The sequence below is a fragment of the Capra hircus genome, chromosome 16, assembly GCF_001704415.2.
Source record: "Capra hircus breed San Clemente chromosome 16, ASM170441v1, whole genome shotgun sequence".
NCBI lineage: Eukaryota > Metazoa > Chordata > Mammalia > Artiodactyla > Bovidae > Capra > Capra hircus.
The window spans coordinates 60,632,363-60,650,703 of NC_030823.1; the positions used below are offsets into that span (position 1 = coordinate 60,632,363).

The window sequence follows — 18,341 nt, forward strand, 5'->3', positions numbered from 1 at the left end:
CTGAGACCCTGTAGGTTCCATCTCTCCCCTAAGCAGGATGGTTTTGTGGCTGCTTCTTCTCTATATCTGAGCTTCCTGAGAGACTTTTGAAATAAGGCACACTTCCCTCAGCCCTGTACCCCTGGCCACATGGTCTGCATGGAGGGGCTGAGGACCCTGGACAGCGTAGACTCTGAGACCATGGCGGCTGTCATGATGGTCATCCTGAAAGGGCCGGGACATCACTCAGGACATGTTCTGGCAGTGAGCCCCTTAAACCTTCTCAGCGTTTGAGGCATAAAAGATCTGGTTTCACACTCAGTCAAGTTTAGCATCAGTGCAGTTCAGTGTTACAACCAAATAATCACCAGGTTGATGATTGATCATTTATCTGGTCAGTAATGACCAGGTCAACCCAGCATGTATTTATGTCCTCAGTTGTTACTGTTCTGCATGGTGGTAAGACAGGAAGCCCCAAAATGATGGTGAAACAGCAGAGCCCAGGACAGCAGACCCTGTCTGACTGGCAGGGTTGGACCAGCTCATTGCAGGTGGTCACAAGGAGAGTCAGCTGGGGAGGTGAGACTCCCAAGATGCCGAGGGAACACCAGAAATGTCCCAGGGCCAAATGGTTGTCCCTTCTACTGAGGGATGAAAGGAGACTCCACCCCAGAGGACAGGAACCACCTAGAGGTCCTTCCTTCCAGAAGACCATGCTGACACTCAGCTCCAGCCCTTGCGCTGTATTACATCCTGACAGTGTCCTAACAACAACGGATTGACTGTTCCCATTTCACTGACAGAGACCCTCTGGGCAGAGGCTAAGCGACTTGCCTGGTGATAAAGCTATTAAGTGTTAGAGTCAGGGTTCACAGTCAAAACTGCTTGGCACCAAGGACCATTCTCTAACCATTATGCTGTACTGCTACAAGCTGCCCCACAGGTCATGCCTTGGGTTAGGGATCTGGGGGACCTTGGCCCCCTCCCCCAGCCTGGTATTCTCAAGTATAGACCAAGGAAGGTAGGTGGCAGGCTCCACGGGCTAATCTTGTTTCTCTCCTAAGTTGCCGTTGACATGATTTGGGAAATGGGGTTTTGATTTGTGGAGAGAAGACAAGGGGAGGGGTAAACACTTCAGGACGACAGAGGGTGAGATGGTTGGATGGCATCACTAACTCAGTGGACATGAATTTGATCTAATTCCGGGAGTTGATGCAGGACGGAGAAGTCTGGCATGCTTTAGCCCATGGGGTCACAGAATCGGACACGACTGAGTGACTGAAAACACAACAAAAGCACTTCAGGGAAGCCCAGTGGGGGTCAGTGCTGTCAGCCGTGACCTCGCTCACAGCCACGTGTGAGCACTGGACTCGTCGGAGATGGGAGGAGGAGGGAATCAAAGGGCGCTCTGCGCGGGGGCTCCGCCCTCATCCATTCTTAGAAGCCTGTGGTGTCCCATCCCAGCTGTCTGTAAAACCTCTGGGAGGGCACAGCAGGATTATACGTTGCCTTAGGGCCCCAGATGAACCCTGCTTGTGCAAAAAGTATGTAAAACAAGAGGAGCAGCTGCAGTCAGTGCGATCCTCACCCCAGGCCCTGTACCGGAAGGGAGTCGACTCTTTACAAAAAAGGACTCAGCCTTGGGCTGCTGCAGGCACCAGGGAGGCCCCCTGAGGCCCAGGGCCTGCCTTGGCAAGCTTGTTGGGAAGGCAGTGCTGTGGGACCCAGGCTTGCTCTGCTTCAAATCAGGGCCTTCTGTGTGTGTCATCTTTGGGGGGCAGAGGGGCAGACCCTGAAGTGTGTCTGCAGGGGCTTTAACCCCTGCTCCGCTGTGGGGTCAGTGGAGGGGAGAGGGTCTCTGGGGTTGTTTCATTTGTGCTGTGATGATGATGGAAGGACTTCCTGGGTTGTTGATTTCCCTCATCCCTGTGGCGGAGTTGTGCCCATTTCTAGATACAGAAATGGAGGCTCAGAGGAGGGAGCCCAGTCTCAGTGTGTATGCCTCATCACGAGAAAAGAAGGGACAGACGTTGTTGGGTTCCGATTTTCGGGCCTCCATGGAGACGGCTCACAGCCAAAGCTCCCTGCCCCGAAGCTGTCTGCAGGCTCCAGTTTACAGGAGGGGCAGACAGGGAACCCTCAAGAATTTCAGAGGCCTGGGCTGTGGCTCAAGTGGTCAGGCCCACAACTGTGAGAAAACCTTGGGCTTTTAAAACTTATATTTATTACCTAGCATTACACCGTGTGTAATTTCAGAAGGAATTCCCACTTTGCCCTCACTGCCCACTCTGCCTACACCAACTTTGGCTGTTGCTGGTGGATCTTCCGTCTGGAGCTCCTTGAGGGGCAAGGACCATGCTGTTCTCTCTGGGACCCGGGACCTGCCAAGTGTCAGCATGGTACAGGCACTCAGAATATGTTTTCCAGAAGCACGCATGTATGAGTGTAACTGAGGGCTTACCCGGGGGTGGACACCCCTGTGGGCTTGATCGGATCTGATTGGAGCCAGTAGAGGACATTCCAGATGGGTAAGACCTGCAGACACGCATGGGAGAGGTATGCAGTGGATCGCATGGAAGATACTATCAGGACACAGGGTGGGAGTGTGGGCTGAGGCCCTTTTGGAGAGCCTGGGAATTTAGATTTTAGGTAAGGTAGGAGGAACTGGAGAGACATTTTCTGTCTCTCTCCTCTTGACAAGATTGGGAATGGCAAAGGGTTTCCTCTAGTTTTTCTTTGTGTCTGTGTATCAGAGCCAGTGGGCTTCCCTGATGGCTCAGATGGTAAAGAACCTGCCTGCAATGTGGGAGACCCGGGCTCAATTCCTGGAGCAGAAGTTTGCCTGGAGAAGGGAATGGCTACCCACTCCAGCATTCTTGCCTGGAGAATCCCATGGACAGAGGAGTCCATGGAGGTCACAAAAAGTCAGACACAACTGAGCGACACACACATACACACACACACACACACACACACACACACACACATACACCTGAGTCGGTGGGCAGGATAGGGAATGGCCGGGTGTACACAGGATGAGCAGGGGCTCAGCTAGTCTTTGTTACACCCTTTCCTAGGTGTGTTCTCAGGTATACCTGCAGCCCTGTGACTCCTGGGGGTCTCACACTCACCTCCAGGATTCCCCATGACCCCCTGAGTCTAGGGAACCAGAAAGTCCAGAACCTGGCTGGTGAGCTGGAATGACCTGCAGACCTCCTACCAGGGAGGGTGTGGGATGGCAGGAGGGAGTCCTGGGCGCGAGCGTGAGAGAAGCAGCTTCTGCTCCTCCCAGGAGTCGCAGGGCTGCAGGCATATCTGAGGGCACCCCCAGGTTCAAGGTGTAATGAAGACTAGCTGAGCCCCTACCTGTCCTGCGTACTGCCCCCCGTCATTCCCTATCCTTCCCCCTGACTCAGATATACAGACACGAAGGAGAACTCGAGGAAACCCCTTGCCACTCTCAAACCTGGAAAGACTAAAACTGAAAAGAAGAAAATTACATTTAGCCACTCACCAGTGTTCCAACTACAAACACTCCTGAAGCGTCTAGGTTCTGAGTCCCCGTGGAGAAGGAAGGATGCTATCCCTTCAAGTCCTCCCTCATAGCGAGTGTCACCTGCAACTTTCCTCCATGTCATCGTCACACTCATACACCCCACACGTGAAAATCTCACTGTGGTCCCAATCTTTATGAATAGAGGGGCTCAGGAAAGTTAATTTGCTCAAGATCATTCATCAGTGAGGAGCTGGGCTGAAATTCAAGAGGAAGCCTTCCTCCATGGCCTTCAGAGTGGAATAGGCCACTGTCCCCCTACCCGGGGGTGTCTTGGTCACCTGCCTCCACGCATGCAGTGCTGACCAAGGGGACAGCCCACAGGAGTTTGTTCTTTTCCTTCTTCAAGAAGGCAAGGGCAGAACCACTTTGCTCTCCCAGTAAGGAGTCGACAACCTAGGGAAGCTCTGCACGCCCCCACACAATGTCTTTTCAAAGGTGTTCAATGAGGTGTATCCCACAGCAGCCATCCGCTTTTATTTATTTGTTTTATTTTATTGCAGTATAGTTGATTTACGGTGTTGTGATGCTTTCTTGTGTACAGCAGAGTGGTTGCTATACGTATACGTATATTCTTTTTCATTTTCTCTTTCATTATAGTTTATCATAGGATACTGAATGCAGTTCCCTTTGCTCTGCAGTAGGACCTTGCTGTTGATCCTTTGTATATACAATTGTTTGCACCTGCTAATCCCAAGCTCCCAATCCCTCCCTCCCCCACCCACCTCCTCTTTCACAACCACATGTCTTTCTGTGCGTCTGTAACTGTTTCTGTTTTGTAGATAGGCTCATTTGTATCATATGTTAGACTTCACATGTAAGTTATATCCTAAGGTATTTGTTTTCTTCTTTCTGACTTAGCTCAGTGTGATAATCTCTGGGTCCATCCATGTTGCTGCAAATGGCATGATTTCACTCTTTTTGTGGCCGAGTAGTATTCCACTGGATATATGTACTCCATCTTCTCTTTCTACTCCTCTGTCAATGGACGTTTAGTTTGCTTCCGTGTCTTGGCTATTGTAAATAGTGTTGCAACGAACATAGGGGTGCACGTTATCTTTTCAAATTATAGTTTTCTCTGGATACGTGCCATTCTTAAGGATGCCGCTCCTCCTTCTATTTTGAGAGAAGTGCCCATTTATTTTCTGGGTAGCAGCTTCCCTCTGCTACCAAGTAGCCTCCTCCAGCTCCCTGTTCGATGGAAATTGCCTTTTCTATTGAGCCCTGTGCAGGGCTCCAAAGGTCTAGAACAAAACCCACCAAGCCCTCTCTAGCTTCAAAATAGTTTCTTACTTCTGAACATGCCTTTGTGTGACATCCCCAAGATGACAGGGGCTCTCTTTGGCAGGTGATTTTAGTTCATGTTCAGGGATTCCATCTTAAGCTCAGCAAGGGGGTGAGAGGAACTTCACAAAATAATGCTGCAAATAAGAAAAGCAGTGATGATAATAAATGCTGATATTGATTGAATCTTATCAAGTGCCTCGCTCTGTGCTCAGCTCTTCTAAGGGGATCGGTCTCACTTAACAACTGAGCCCTTGTTTAGGAGAAGAGGAAGCCGAACCTTAACCCCTAAGTAACCTACCAGGGTGACTCAGCTAGTAAGTGGCAGCCCAGGATGAGAAGCCGGGCAGCCTGTCCCAGTGGACATGAATTTGGGCAGACTCTGGGAGATAGTGTGGGACAGGGAAGCCTGGTGTGCTGCGGTCCATGGGGTTTCAAGGAGTTAGACAGAACTTGGTGATCGACCACCAAGGAACTCACTGTCCCGGGAACACGCTTCTAACCTTCACTCTAGGGTTTGTTCTGTCCATGTCCTGCAGCCCTGGGAAGAAGGTGTCTATAACAGTGAGCCCAGAGGCCCCTGCCCACATGGAACACGTGGTCCAGAATAGGTTCCGGGCCCACTGCTGCCCTCACGCAGGGCGCTGCACACAGTGTGACAGTAGGGGCACTCTTTTCGTGAAAGCTCTCTAATGTGCAAAAATGGCACAGTTGCTGGGCAGAAAAGTGAATATGTGTTCTGGTCACAATAGATGTTCCTTCTCCTTGCTGCATCCTGGACTCTGGGAAAAGTCAGATCCCTTTCCATCCCAAATTGTTTCCCTAATTCGTGTTCTTGGGATGAAAGGGTTAAAGCCAGACTGGCTGGAGCTTATTATTTTAATCCAGGATTATGATGGCTGCAGAAGGAGGCTGCTCTGTCTCCCTGACCTCCCTAACTGGGAGGAAATGGTGGTTGTCCTGACTGGAGATCTTGAGCTGGCTATGCCTGGCTGGGAGGGGAGCTGCAGGCAGGGCTCAGCTGGTCTCTCTACCAGGAAGCAGGGCTTAGAGTGGGAGGGGCTTTCCCGCTGCTCTTTGTCCTGGGGGGCAGCTTAGGACACTGTGGCTGGAAGGAGCAAGATACTCACGTGGATCTCCCGTTGTCCCCCACAATTAGCTCTTTTAGGTGTTGCTGCTTCTTGAGGGCCAAGCATCTGTGGGGTGAGCCCCCTAGGAGAGGACCTCAAGGTTCCCCACCTGGCTTTGTGGTACTGCAGAATTCCTAGCCAAAGACGTAGGTTCATGGGGTAGCAATGTGGATTCTCTCTCAGTACAACTCCAACTGTTTACAGACAGGGAAACTGAGGCCCAGGGGAAGCACTCAGCCTCTTTAACTCTGTGCCCCACCCGCTGAACTCACAAGCCCTGGGTGTGCGAGCTCTCACAGCAATGACAGCAGCTCTCTGTGCTCAGGTGGAAAGTCTTTGCCGAGCCACACAGGGACCGCCCCAGCCCTGCCAGGCAATCTGCAGAGGGACCGTGGGAGCGGGGACCTTGGGCTGTAGCCGTGATGGGAAGGAGTTGGCTCCAGGGCTGTGGTCACGTGAGAGTGGAGGGTCTCCCTCAGATAGCGGAGTCTGAACCTGTCTGCCTGGCGGGGTCGGTGGCCTCGGGTGGACCAGGACAGTGCAGCGAAACTGGGGAGGGGGGGTATGGGTGTTAGAATAGGACAGGTCCATGGGGCTGCACCTGCTTGCCCCCTGCCACTGGGGAGAAAGACCCCTTTCCAGCCACAGGGCTGTCAGGGCCTGCCCACCCCAGAGCGCACCATGACCAAGAGCTGGCTGCCCTCCTGACTTTGGCCATGGTCTGTGAAGGTGGCTGCCTCTCTCCTCCCTGCTCAGTTGGTTCCTGCATGGATGCCTCCAGGCGCCTCCAAAAAACCCTGCTTTTCTAATCAGTGGAGAAACCAGCTTTGTCTGCCAGAAACCAAAGCAGGGCAGCTGATGAAAAGGAAAGAAAAAACAAAAATAACAGCTCCAAGTAGAGGGAGCAGAAAGAAAAAACAGCAAAGCTGGAAAATTGCTTCGAAACCTGGGGCGAGGCTGTTCCTGACAGCATCTGGCCAGCTGCCTGGAGCCCTCCTGCCTGCCCACCAGGTCTTTTGACAAATGCCCTCCGACAGCCGGGCGGCCACAGCTGTCACCGGAAGACTCTGAGCGCGCGGGCTGGCAGCCAGAGGCCCGTGGCTGCAGAGGCGTCTCTCCGGGCTGGTAACCTCATTATCTCTGCTGGCGGAGCCGGAGCCCCAGGGAGCACAGCTGCTCTCAGTGGTGCGTTGGAGGCCCTGCCTGCTCGGGAAGCTGTGCAGAGGGCCGCGTCGCCTCACAGGGCAGCGGGCCTTGAGAGCTTACTCTTCATTCTCTCCTGGAAGCCTTCCTGGTTCCAGAACTGTGCCTGGGCCCTGCCAGGGTCTCTAGGCACAGATGGTGCCTTTATTCTGGCAGTTCTTAGTTTTTATCTTGGCCCCAAAGCAGGATTAGGTGCAAATAATGGGAAAATAAAAAGAAAGAAAGAAACAAAAATCATAGACTGCCCAGCGCTCGTCCAAGGTTGTCCCAAGGAGGCCTCAGGGTTGGGCCATTTTCTACTCACATCTCTATCATCCGTCACCTAGGAAACGACTTGGTACCGTCCCCCCTGTCAAGACGAGGCCTCTTTCTCCAGGTGACATATGGGCTGGGGAAGGCCCGGGATTTGGCGGGCTGCAGACTGAGATGCAGGCCGGCCTGAGCCTCTAGCCGCCCAAGTCCTCCTTCTGCGGACCCTCCCTGGTGGGGACAGCCCAGCGTATGTGACAGTGAGGAAGGACAAGGGCAGCTGCAGGGGGTGCAGACATCACATCAGAGAGTGAGTCTGGCTTCAGCCACATGCCGGCTCAGCCGGCTCTGGGACCCGGGGCTGGGAGGAGCCGGAGGACGCGGCAAGGATGCTGGAGGCAGTGGAGCTGGCTGTCGTCTGCTCCGCTTCACTTGATGTTCGACCTTGAGTGACACGCCACATGTTCCTCTCTGCTCAGGAACACCCTCATCTGTCAGGCAGAGAGCGCACCTGCCCCCGGGCCCGCCTGTCTGCAGAGAGGGCCCTCTGGTCAGCGGGAGGCTCTGGGGCGGCTGTTATCCCTGCGACCTGCCACTGTGTCACCGGGAGATGGCTTTGCAAAAAGGCTGCTGTCATTTTCGGCAGCTCTGGACTGGCCGGGGAGGCAGTACACTGGGAGGTGGTGAGGGCTGCTGGGAGAAGACCCTCGTTATGATGAGGAGTGAGCCATTTGCTGACTTGGTGTGGGTCCAGCTTAGTTCCTCTCGGCCCTGACCTGATGTCTGTCGGGTTAGGATTGGAACTGAGGCCAGAAATCACCGGGACTTATGAAAGTGTCATTCTCTCAGAGGAGCAGAGTGGTGATGGGCAGGGCCCCGATGCCTTGTGTCTGCAGTGAGAGCTCAGGACGATGTGCTGCGAGCTTGAGTGGGTGTGTGTGGGTGCCGAGAGATGGAGGAGAGAAGGAGGTGATGCGTACAGAGACCATCTGGCTGGGCACAGGCCCAGCCCAGCAGCCCGGGGCCCTTTCCTTCCCCTCCTCCCAGATAACTCCTGCTGACTGAACAATGGAGTAATCTGGAGACTCCCCTACCCTTTTCTAGATCCTCCTGGGGTCTCTGCCTCCAGTCTCTGAGCAGCTGTCCAGGGTGGGCCAGTCCTTTCCAGAGTCGCCAGGCCCCCAGCCCCAGGCCCCAGGCTGGTGCCCTTCCGTGTGGGAGCTGGCCAAGGAAGGCTTCCATGCGGGGCTGTTTCTGGCACAGCCACGCTCGACACTGTTAAAGCCCTCCTAATCCATGTTATTTTCTTCTAATCCCTCCCCCCACCCGCTCTGGCCCGCGTGCCCCCCTGCAGGACCTTCGGTCCCAAGCCGGAGCCTGTGCTGAGCCCCAGACATGAAGAAACCAAGCATCTGCTGCAGAGAGCCCGCATGAAGGCCAGGACCCGGCCTGTCCGTGCCAGCCACGACATCGTGCCCACCCTTGCCCTGTGCAGCCGGTGAGTGGGGCCCGGGCCAGGCTGGCCGGTATGGGCTACGGCAGGAGAAGAGATGGGATCCAGCCAAATGCCGCCGCTCACTCCTCCCCCCTGGTCCGTGTGGGAGCTTTTCCCGTGTCAGGCATCGCTTTCATTCTTTTAGTCAGTTAGCACATCTTCGCTGAGAGCCTACTGATGGCATATTCGGGAACATAACCCGAGTCTCCTTGGGGGAACGGAGGTGTCACAGTCTCCAGGGAGAAAGACCAGAGGAAAGGGAGGCTTGGAGGAGGTGGCTTCTAAGTTGGAGCTTGAAGGAGACATAGATATTTACTGGGCAGCTGAGGGAGGAAGGGGTGAGCATCCCCGGGCAGAAACTGAGCAGAAGCAGTATTCTCAGGAGTTGGGCTGGAAGGCCCAGTGGAGGCCAGTCATGGAGGCCTCCAGGACTGATGGACAATTTGGAAGCCTCCTGTAATAGCTAGGAGCCACCAAAGGATTTCAAGCAGCTGGGTAGCACCATCACCTTTGCATTCCAGTAAAGCTGCTCTGGCTGCAGAGATGGTTGGATCTGGGGGACTAGGGGGACAGTGTGCAGTGATGGGAGGAGAGGGTGGAGATGCAAGGTTGCCCAGAGCCAGAGCAACAGGCTTAATGAGGCAGCAGAGAAGTGGTTAAGACTGGAAGCAGACCGCTGAGTTCTGGCTCTGCCACTTCCTAGCTGTGTGCTCTTGGGGAAGCCCCTGTGCCTTGGTTTGCTCCTCTGCACAATGGGCATTATACCACAGCCTGTCTTTCAGGGTTATTGTGAGGGTTCTGTGAGTTCATAGAAAGTGTTTAGAACAGCTCCTGGCATGTAGTGAGTACCCTACAAGTGTTACCTCTGACTGAGTCATGGAATCAACTGGAGGAGGGGAGCCTGAGAAGGGGGGCATCCAGGATGGAGCCCAGGGTTCTGACTTGGTGTCTGGAGGCTCAGTGAACCCTCTGTGCAGGATTAAGCTTGGGAGGGACTGTCCACGGAACACTCACTGGAGATGCTTATCAGGCAACTGGATACAGGAACTGAGGAGGAAGACAGAGGTCAGACTGCAGATGTAGGCATCATTCTGATCTCACATTGCTGGGGCCATGAGGGAGGGTGAGCTCGTCAGGGATGGAGAGAGGAGAAAAGAACAAGTTCAAGGACGTTCAGCACCCCACACAGGTAGCCACCTCTTGCGTGACATCCCATCGCCATCTCTGCGCCTGTTCCGTGTACAGCGCACCCCAAGGAATCACTTACAGGTGGAGCTGGCGGGAGTACCTGACCTGCAGCGAGGCTGCTAGCTCAGGTCCAAATGCCCCAGCTGACCAGGCCTGTGGCTTCTTTGGCGCAGTGGATACTAGAGGGAGCGAGGATTCTCAGCGGAACTGGACTCCATTCTCTTTGACGGGGATGCTGAGCCAACTTATTAAAGGCTGAGGACCTTCTGGACACCTTTGAGACTGACTTCAGCAAGAGCAGAGGGCTGCGGCTCACCTCTGGGTCAGTGTCACAGTGACCTCTAGGAGAGGGGCTCAGGAGACCCTAAATCCTGGCGAGAGGCTCGCAGCCGGCTCCCCTTTTATCTCTGTATTTTGTGCCTTGTTTCTTCTGGCTGGAGGACGCTAATCAGGAATGGGAGTGCCTCCTTTGAAGCATCCTGACTGTTCTTCTCTGCATGTTTATGCAGCCCAGAGCCTTAGACTTCCATGGAGCCCTCCTGTTCCACTTTCTTTAGGTACTGAGGTTGAGTTGGGTAGCTGCAAAACAGGCAAGATTCTTGAGAGTCCCTTGGACTGCAAGGAGATCTAACCAGTCAATCCTAAAGGAAATCAACCCTGAATATTCATTGGAAGGACTGATGCTGAAGCTAAAGCTACAATAATTTGGCCGCCTGATGCAAAGAGCAGATTCATTAGAAAAGACCCTGATGCTGGGAAAGATTGAAGGCACGAGGAAAAGGGGGCAACAGAGGATGAGATGGTTGGATGGCATCACTGACTCAATGAACATAAGTTTGAGCAAACTCTGGGAGATGGTGAAGGACAGGGAGGCCTGGAGTGCTGCATTCCATGGGGTCACAAAGAATCAGACATGACTGAGCGAGTGAACGATAACAACAAAAATCTGCAAAGCAGACCAGATGATGTAAATGTACCTTGGGACACTTCCTCTTCCCCAAATCTCATCAACAGCTCACGACAACCCCAGCCACTAACCTTAAAGTAGGTTCCCTCTCACCACGCTCTTCTCCGGCAGTAGAAATGCAATTGAAATGCAAGGTGACCCACTTTAGCAGCTGCTGTGTCCAGAAAAGAATTACTTTGACTTGGCAGCACTGGTGAATCCTCAGAGGGTATAGCTGAAAAATCAACGCCAGATGGCTTGCTGCAGATGCTTCTAAAGGTTACGCTTGTCAGATCACCCTGGAGAGCCATGCTGAGCTAACGTGGTGATGCCACACAGGCCCGGGGCCTCATTAGATGCAGGAGCCCCTCCTCCACCCCACCCCCTACCCCCGAGCCCAGAGACATCACTCGTTCCAAAGAGCAGCCTGATGAAAGCTGACGGGAGAGTGGGACAGACAGGCACAGCAGCCCCCAGAAGGTCTTCTTTATCTCAGGTCTAGCTGGAGGTGGCTGGGGCCATCCTGAACAGACAGGCTTTTTGCAGGAGGTGAAGAAGGGGCCAGCTGCAGCCACATTTTCTGGAAGCAAATCAGTGTAGAAATGGAGAGCTCTTGGAAGTGCAAGCTCTTGCTACTGGGGAGACAGGCGCACCTGAGTTGGTGTTCCTGATCCCAGGAGGGCAGAACACGCCCATCAGAGGCAGGGCCTGGGAGGGGACACGTAAGTGCTGGCGTCCTGTGTCAGGGGCCGGGTAGGGCTGCCTGGAGCTTGTGTGCTAGGACAGCACTGTGGTAGGAAGGGGCCTCCCATAGAGGCTGTTTGGCACCTGTGTCTGAGCAGATAGCATCCTCTCGGAGAGGGATGGTTGTGGAGGCGTCAGCAGTGCCTGATGTTGACAAGGTTGCTGTTTGCTTGCTGCTGGAGTGCCTTATTCGCTCTGCGCTTGTCTCCAAGATCTTTGCCATACCTTTATGCCCTGGTCCCAGCACTGCTGGTGGGGACCTCGGGGATGCAGTAACTGAGTTGAAGGTATGTGATTGGGGCTTTCCAGGTGGTGCTAGCGGTAAAGGATCTGCCTGCCAATGCAGGAGACACGAGAGACGTGAGTTTGCTCCTTGGGTCGGGAAGATTCCTGGTGAAGGAAACGGCACCCCACTCCAGTATTCTGGCCTGGAAAATTCCACTGTAGCTGGTGGGCTACAGTCCTTGGGGTCACAAAGAGTCGGACACGACTGAGCAATTGCGCGGCAGCATACCTCATGGGATTAAGCTGTCCTGCGTCTCTCCATTTCTTCTTAATGAAGGCAGTATTTGAGAATTTTATCTTATTTGTTTTGGGCATGCTGCTATATAGCATGTGGGATTTTAGTTCCCTGATCGGAATCGGAACATACGCCCCCACCCCTGAATTGGAAGCACAATCTTCATCACTGGACCACCAGGGAAGCCCCTCCATTTCTTTTAGAACAAAAATATTTCTACCTTTGGCATGAATTCCAGGATGACTGAGTTCACCAGCTTGACTGTAAAGTTTAAGGTCGTTGATGTGGCTGAGAGGACCTGGAGTTCCTTATTAGATTAGGAATATACCACCTCTAAAACTGTGTTTTTCCTCTTAGAAAGTATAGCCCATATACTGTTAGCAGAGCAGGGCCTTGCCCGCGGGGCCCGGTGTGGGGTGGTGTGTCTAAGCCGGCGTACTGAGTGTCCAGCGCGCCTCTCCTGCCCTGGGCGGGCCGGGCAAACCAGGGCAACCTGCCTGTGTAGCAGGGCCAGAGCTGCTGCTCAGCGGGGCTGCTCTTGTTTCTAGAGGGTGAGATGGTGCTGTTTCTCTGGCTGGAGCCTTCCTTTCTGGGGAGGAACGCTCTGGACACCTGACCCAGGACCCCCACACTGTCAGTGAGCCCACCAGAGGGATTGTCTCACCGCCCCTTCTCAGGTCCTGACAGGCTCAAGAGGCGCAGTTGCAGATGGGGTCTTGGGCGCCAAGGGCTGCAGCGCCTCACAGTCACTTCAAGAGAATGGTCACCAGGAGGGGGGCCAGAGGGACTTTCCGGCCATGCTGAGATGAGCAAAGAGAGATGCTGCACCTCCTCACCAGGGGTGATGCTACCCAGGAGCTTTACATCTCAGCCACACAGCCCTCTCCAAAGGCAGGCCCACACGGTGACTTTGGGGGGCCCTAGGCACTCTGGCCTTCGTGACTCCTTCCTCCATACCACGTGTGTGCGTGTTCAGTCGTGTCTGGTGCTTTGCGACCCCGTGGACTACAGCCCGCCAGGCTCCTCTGTCCATGGGATTTCCCAGGCAAGAGTTCCGGAGTGGATTGCCATTTCTTTTTTGAGTGGATCTTCCCGACCCAGGGATCAAACCCATGTCTCTTGGATCTCCTGCACTGGCGGGCGGATTCTTTACCACTCAGCTACCTGGGAAGCCCTTTCCCCATAAACAAAGTGAAAATTTAAATTTTATGACCATGCTGGCTAAAAGGTAAATGTATTAATATTATATCTGAGAATGTTTTCTTTGACTTAAAAGTGTATTTATGTATTCTCTTTTGACTTTAAAAGAAACTAAAACATTTTCATGGGCCCCAGGAGAATTGTGGCTCCCAGGTACTGTGGCTATTGTGCCTGATGGATAAGATGGCCCTTTCTGTATATGGGTTCCAGGAAACAGGATGACTGAGTGCATCAGAATCTGCTCAGATCTCAAAGCAGGCAGATCCACTTGCTTAGCAGTAGTTCCTTTTTTTTTTTTTTAAATCCTCCTGGAGCAGTGCCAATTGGGGAAAATCCTGGAGTCGGGGTTGGTGGCAGGTGGGCAGGCTGCCCCTGCCCACTGCATCCAGGGCAGTGTAAACACCCAGGGAACATCTAGCGTCAGGCTTCAGGGAGGCCCCCAGAACTCGCAGCGTGGCACTTTGCAGCTTCCTTGGTTTAAGAAGTACTCACCCACTCCTTGGTGAAGGAAATGGCAACCCACTCCCATGTTCTTGCCTCTGGTGGGCTGCCGTCTATGGGGTCGCACAGAGTCGGACACAACTGAAGCGACTTAGCAGCAGCAGCAGCAGCACCCACTCCTTGGTGTGAATCAGGGGCTAAGGTACAGTGCGGTATGACACAGCAGCACCTCAGCTGTAGCTTTATTGTGCCAGCTCAGCATTCATGGCTGGGTGAGCACCAGCCCCTCTGTTGGTGTGACCAGAGGCCCCAGGTCCAAGATTTGAGGTTGTAGTGAGCTGACATGGCACAAGTGAGGGAATAAGCTCTCAGCTGTAGCTGTTTCCCATGGAGCTTTGCAGGGAATCAGTCTTGGACAATTTAACTCTGGCATCTCAGGCAACCCCAGGACCCCCAGTGGTAGCGTCTATGTGTCATACGCCACACCATCTGTGATCCAGACCATTCTAACCCATCAGGGTCTTGAGATTAGTCAGCGGCCTGGCTGTCGAGGCACCCAGGAAGGGGATGAATTGGAATGGGATACCCTCGGGACCCAGGTGAGCACATGTTCACCGAGTCAGGCAGGCAAGGCCATTTATGCGCACAGAAAGCACAGCCTGGAAGGATGCACTGTCCAGTCCAGTCAATGCCATGTATAGTTAAGGAAGTCAACCAGTTCAGTGGCCACTCTCCCCACTGGTTGGCATGTTTTAACAGTCATTGTTAAACATGGATGGTTTCTTCCTGCCATTGTCTGACTTCCTTTTAAAAAAATTTTTATTGGAGTATAATTGCTTTATAGTGTTGTGTTAACAAAGTGGATCAGCTATAGGTATACTATATCTCCTCCCACCATGCCCCCATCCCACCCTTCTAGGTCATCACAGAGCACCAGGTTGAACCCCCTATACAGCAGCTTCCCACTAGGTACTTGTGCTATGTCCACATTGAACTCCTTTCCTTTTAATTGCATACCATACCTGTCTTTCTGTTGGGTAGCTGTAAATTTGGTGAAGAAGGAACTCATGTGAAGGCAGCCTTTTTGAGAGCACTGACGTCAAAAAGCATCAAAGCATCCAATTAGAGGAAGGATAAGTAAATCAGCCAATCACTCACATGCATTTCATTTATAATAAGTTGTTGGAGTATCAAGACAAGCTTGAACGAGTTGTGCTAGGAGGAGGGTATAGTTAGGGAAGCCTTTGTAAGTGCCTTTGAGGACTAAAAGCAGTAACAACACATCAAGTATGCCAGCATAGATAACTGCATGGGTACTGCTCTCAGTGATTCAAAAGTAGTTCATTTCAGTTCAGTCACTCAGTCGTGTCCGACTCTTTACGACCCCATGGGCTACACCTCACCAGGCTTCTCTGTCCATCACCAACTCCCGGAGCTTGCTCAAACTCATGTCCATCAAGTCAGTGATGCCATCCAACCATCTCATCCTTTGTCGTCCCCTTCTCCTCCTGCCTTCAATCTTTCCCAGCAACAGGGTCTTTTCCACTGAGTCAGTTCTTCACATCAGGTGACCAGAGTATTGGAGTTTCAGCATCAGTTCTTCCAATGAATATTCAGGACTGATTTCCTTTAGGATTGATTGGTTTGATCTCCTTGCAGTCCAAGGGACTCTCAAGAGTCTTCTCCAATACCATAGGTCAAAAGCTTCAGTTCTTTGGCGCTCAGCTTTCTTTATGGTCCAACTCTCACATCCATACATGACTGCTGGAAAAGCCGTAGCTTTGACTATACTTTTTTTTTACTATACTTTTGTCTGTAAAGTAATGTCTCTGCTTTTTAATATGCTGTCTAGGTTGGTCATAGGAACATGTCAGTTCAGTTCAGTCACTCAGTCATGTCTGACTCTTTGGGAACCCATGGACTGCAGCACTCCAGGCCTCCCTGTCCATCACCAACTCCCAGAGTTTACTCAAGCTCATTTCCATTGAGTCGGTGATGCCATCCAACCATCTCATCCTCTGTCGTCCCCGTCTTCTCCCGCCCTCAATCTTTCCCAGTATCAGGGTCTTTTTAAATGAGACAGTTCTTGGCATCAAGTGGCCTAAGTATTAGAATTTAAGATTCAGCATCAGTCCTTCCAGTGAATATTCAGGACTGATTTCCTTTAGGATGGATTGGTTGGATCTCCTTGCAGTCCAAGGGACTCTCAAGAGTCTTCTCCAACACCACAGTTCAAACCATCAATTCTTCAGTGATCAGCTTTCTTTAGAGTCCAACTTTCACATCCATACAAGACTACTGGGAAAACCGTAGCTTTGACTAGAGACAGCCTTTGTTGGGAAAGTAATGTCTCTGTGTTTTAATATGCTGTCTAGGTTTGTTATAGCTTTTGTTCCAATGAGCAAGCGTCTTTTAATTTCATGGCTGCAGTCACCATCTGCAGTGATTTTGGAGCCCAAGAAAATAAAGTCTCTCAATGTTTTCATTGTTTCGCCTTCTATTTGCCATGAAGTGATGGGACCAGATGCCATGATCTTAGTTTTTTGGATGTTGAGTTTTAAGCCAACTTTTTCACTCTCCTCTTTCACTTTCATCAAGAAGCTCTTTAGTTCCTCTTTGCTTTCTGTCATAAGGGTGGTGTCATCTGCATATCTGAGGTGATTGATATTTCTCCCTGCAATTTCTCCCTGTTTCCAGCTTATGCTTCATCCAGTCTGGCATTTTGCATGATGTACTCTGCATATAAGTTAAATAAGCAGGGTGGCAATATACAGCCTTGAAGTACTCTTTTCCCAATTTGGAACCAGTCCGTTGTTTCATGTCTGGTTCTAACTGTTGCTTCTTGATCTGCATACAGGTTTCACAGGAGGCAGGTAAGCTGGTCTGGTGTTCCCATCTCTTTAAGAACTTTTCAGTTTGTTGTGATCCACACAGTCAAAGGCTTCAGCGTAGTCAGTGAAACAGAAGTGAGATGTTTTTCTGGAGTTCTTTTGCTTTTTTTGGTGATCCAACAGATGTTGACAATTTGATCTTTGGTTCCTCTGCCTTTTCTAAATCCACCTTGAACATCTGGAATTTCTCGGTTCACATACTGTTGAAGCCTAGCTTGGAGAATTTTGAGCATTACTTTGCCGGCATATGAGATGACATAGCAGGAAAGAAGTAACAGGTCTCTAAAATCCAAGCCTCTGTCTCCAGTCAGAACCTGACCATGAGCATGGTCAAAGACTAGTTCTGTATTCATGGCTCCTTCTGAGAGAGAAAAACTCCCTGCAGCATGCCTTTCCCAGCTGGTCAGGTGCCGGTCAGTCCAGAAGCTGGTCTTGTGTGCCCTCTCCTTTGTGGAAACAAGTAGGGGTCACTTGGTCGTGCTAGTACCTTTGAACCCTGACATCTCCTGAGTCTTTGATGACAAATGGGTGGGATGGGTAGCCAGAGGAGGAGACAGCATCAAGCTATATCAGTCAGGGTTCTCCAGAGAATGAACCAACATAATGTGTGCTTATATAGAGAGAAAATTTTATTCTAAAAAATTGGCTCATGGTACCTTGGAAACTTGGTAAGTCCAAAGCCTGCAGAGTAGGTTGGCTGGCTTGAGACCCAGGCAAGAGTTGCTACTCAAATCCAAAGGCAGTCAGCTGGCAGAAGTCCTTCTTGCTCAGGGAAGAGCAGTCTGTGTTCTATTCAGAACTTCAACTGATTGGATGAGGTCCACCATACCATGATCAACTTTATTTGAAGTCCACCAGTTTAAATCGGCTTTCCTGGTAGCTCAGCTGGTAAAGAATCTGCCTATAATGCAGGAGACTTCGGTTCGATTCCTGGGTCAGGAAGATCCCTGCGTGAAGGGATAGGCTGCCCACTCCAGTATTCTTGGGCTTCCCTTGTGGTTCAGATGGTAAGGAATTCACCTGCAATGCAGGAGACCTGGGTTTGATCCCTAGGTTGGGAAGATCCCCTGGAGAAGGAAATGCTGAACCACTCCAGTATTCATGCCTGGAGAATTCCATGGACAGAGGAGCCTGGCGGTTGCAGTCCATGGGGTCACAAAGAGTTGGACACAGCTGATGACTAAGCACAGCACAGTTTAAATGTTAATCTTATCCAAAAAACCTTCACAAAAACATCAAGAACTTGGGCACCATGGCCCAGCCAAGCTGACACACAAAATTAAACATTACACATGGCATCTATACACAGGTATGACTTAATGACTGGTAATCAAAGGCAGACAGGTTAAGAAGAAAGATTCTAGGAAACAGTGGCAGGAGGGTTGCATGAGATAAATGGGGTGAGAAGCCTTGAGGCCTTGCAAGTGGGCCATAGCTGGAAAGAGAGGCAGAGAGGAATGTGGAGGCCTGTATCTTTACCCCAAAGACTGTGGACTTGATCCTGTGCCCCCTTGAGAG

General features: G+C 51.8%; 1 protein-coding gene across 5 annotated transcripts in view; it reads left to right on the forward strand.

The window, feature by feature from the left end:
* Positions 1-18,341, forward strand: part of KIAA1614 (KIAA1614 ortholog) — a 43,930-nt gene that overhangs the window by 6,450 nt on the left and 19,139 nt on the right. For all 5 annotated transcript variants that reach the window (XR_001919318.1, XM_018060676.1, XM_018060675.1 and 2 more), the window contains exon 4: positions 8,753-8,896. Coding sequence is in view for 4 of the 5 variants with exons in the window: in XM_018060676.1 (XP_017916165.1) it covers positions 8,753-8,896 (144 nt within the window). In the remaining variant the exon portion in view is untranslated. The remainder of the gene's footprint in view (positions 1-8,752; positions 8,897-18,341) is intronic.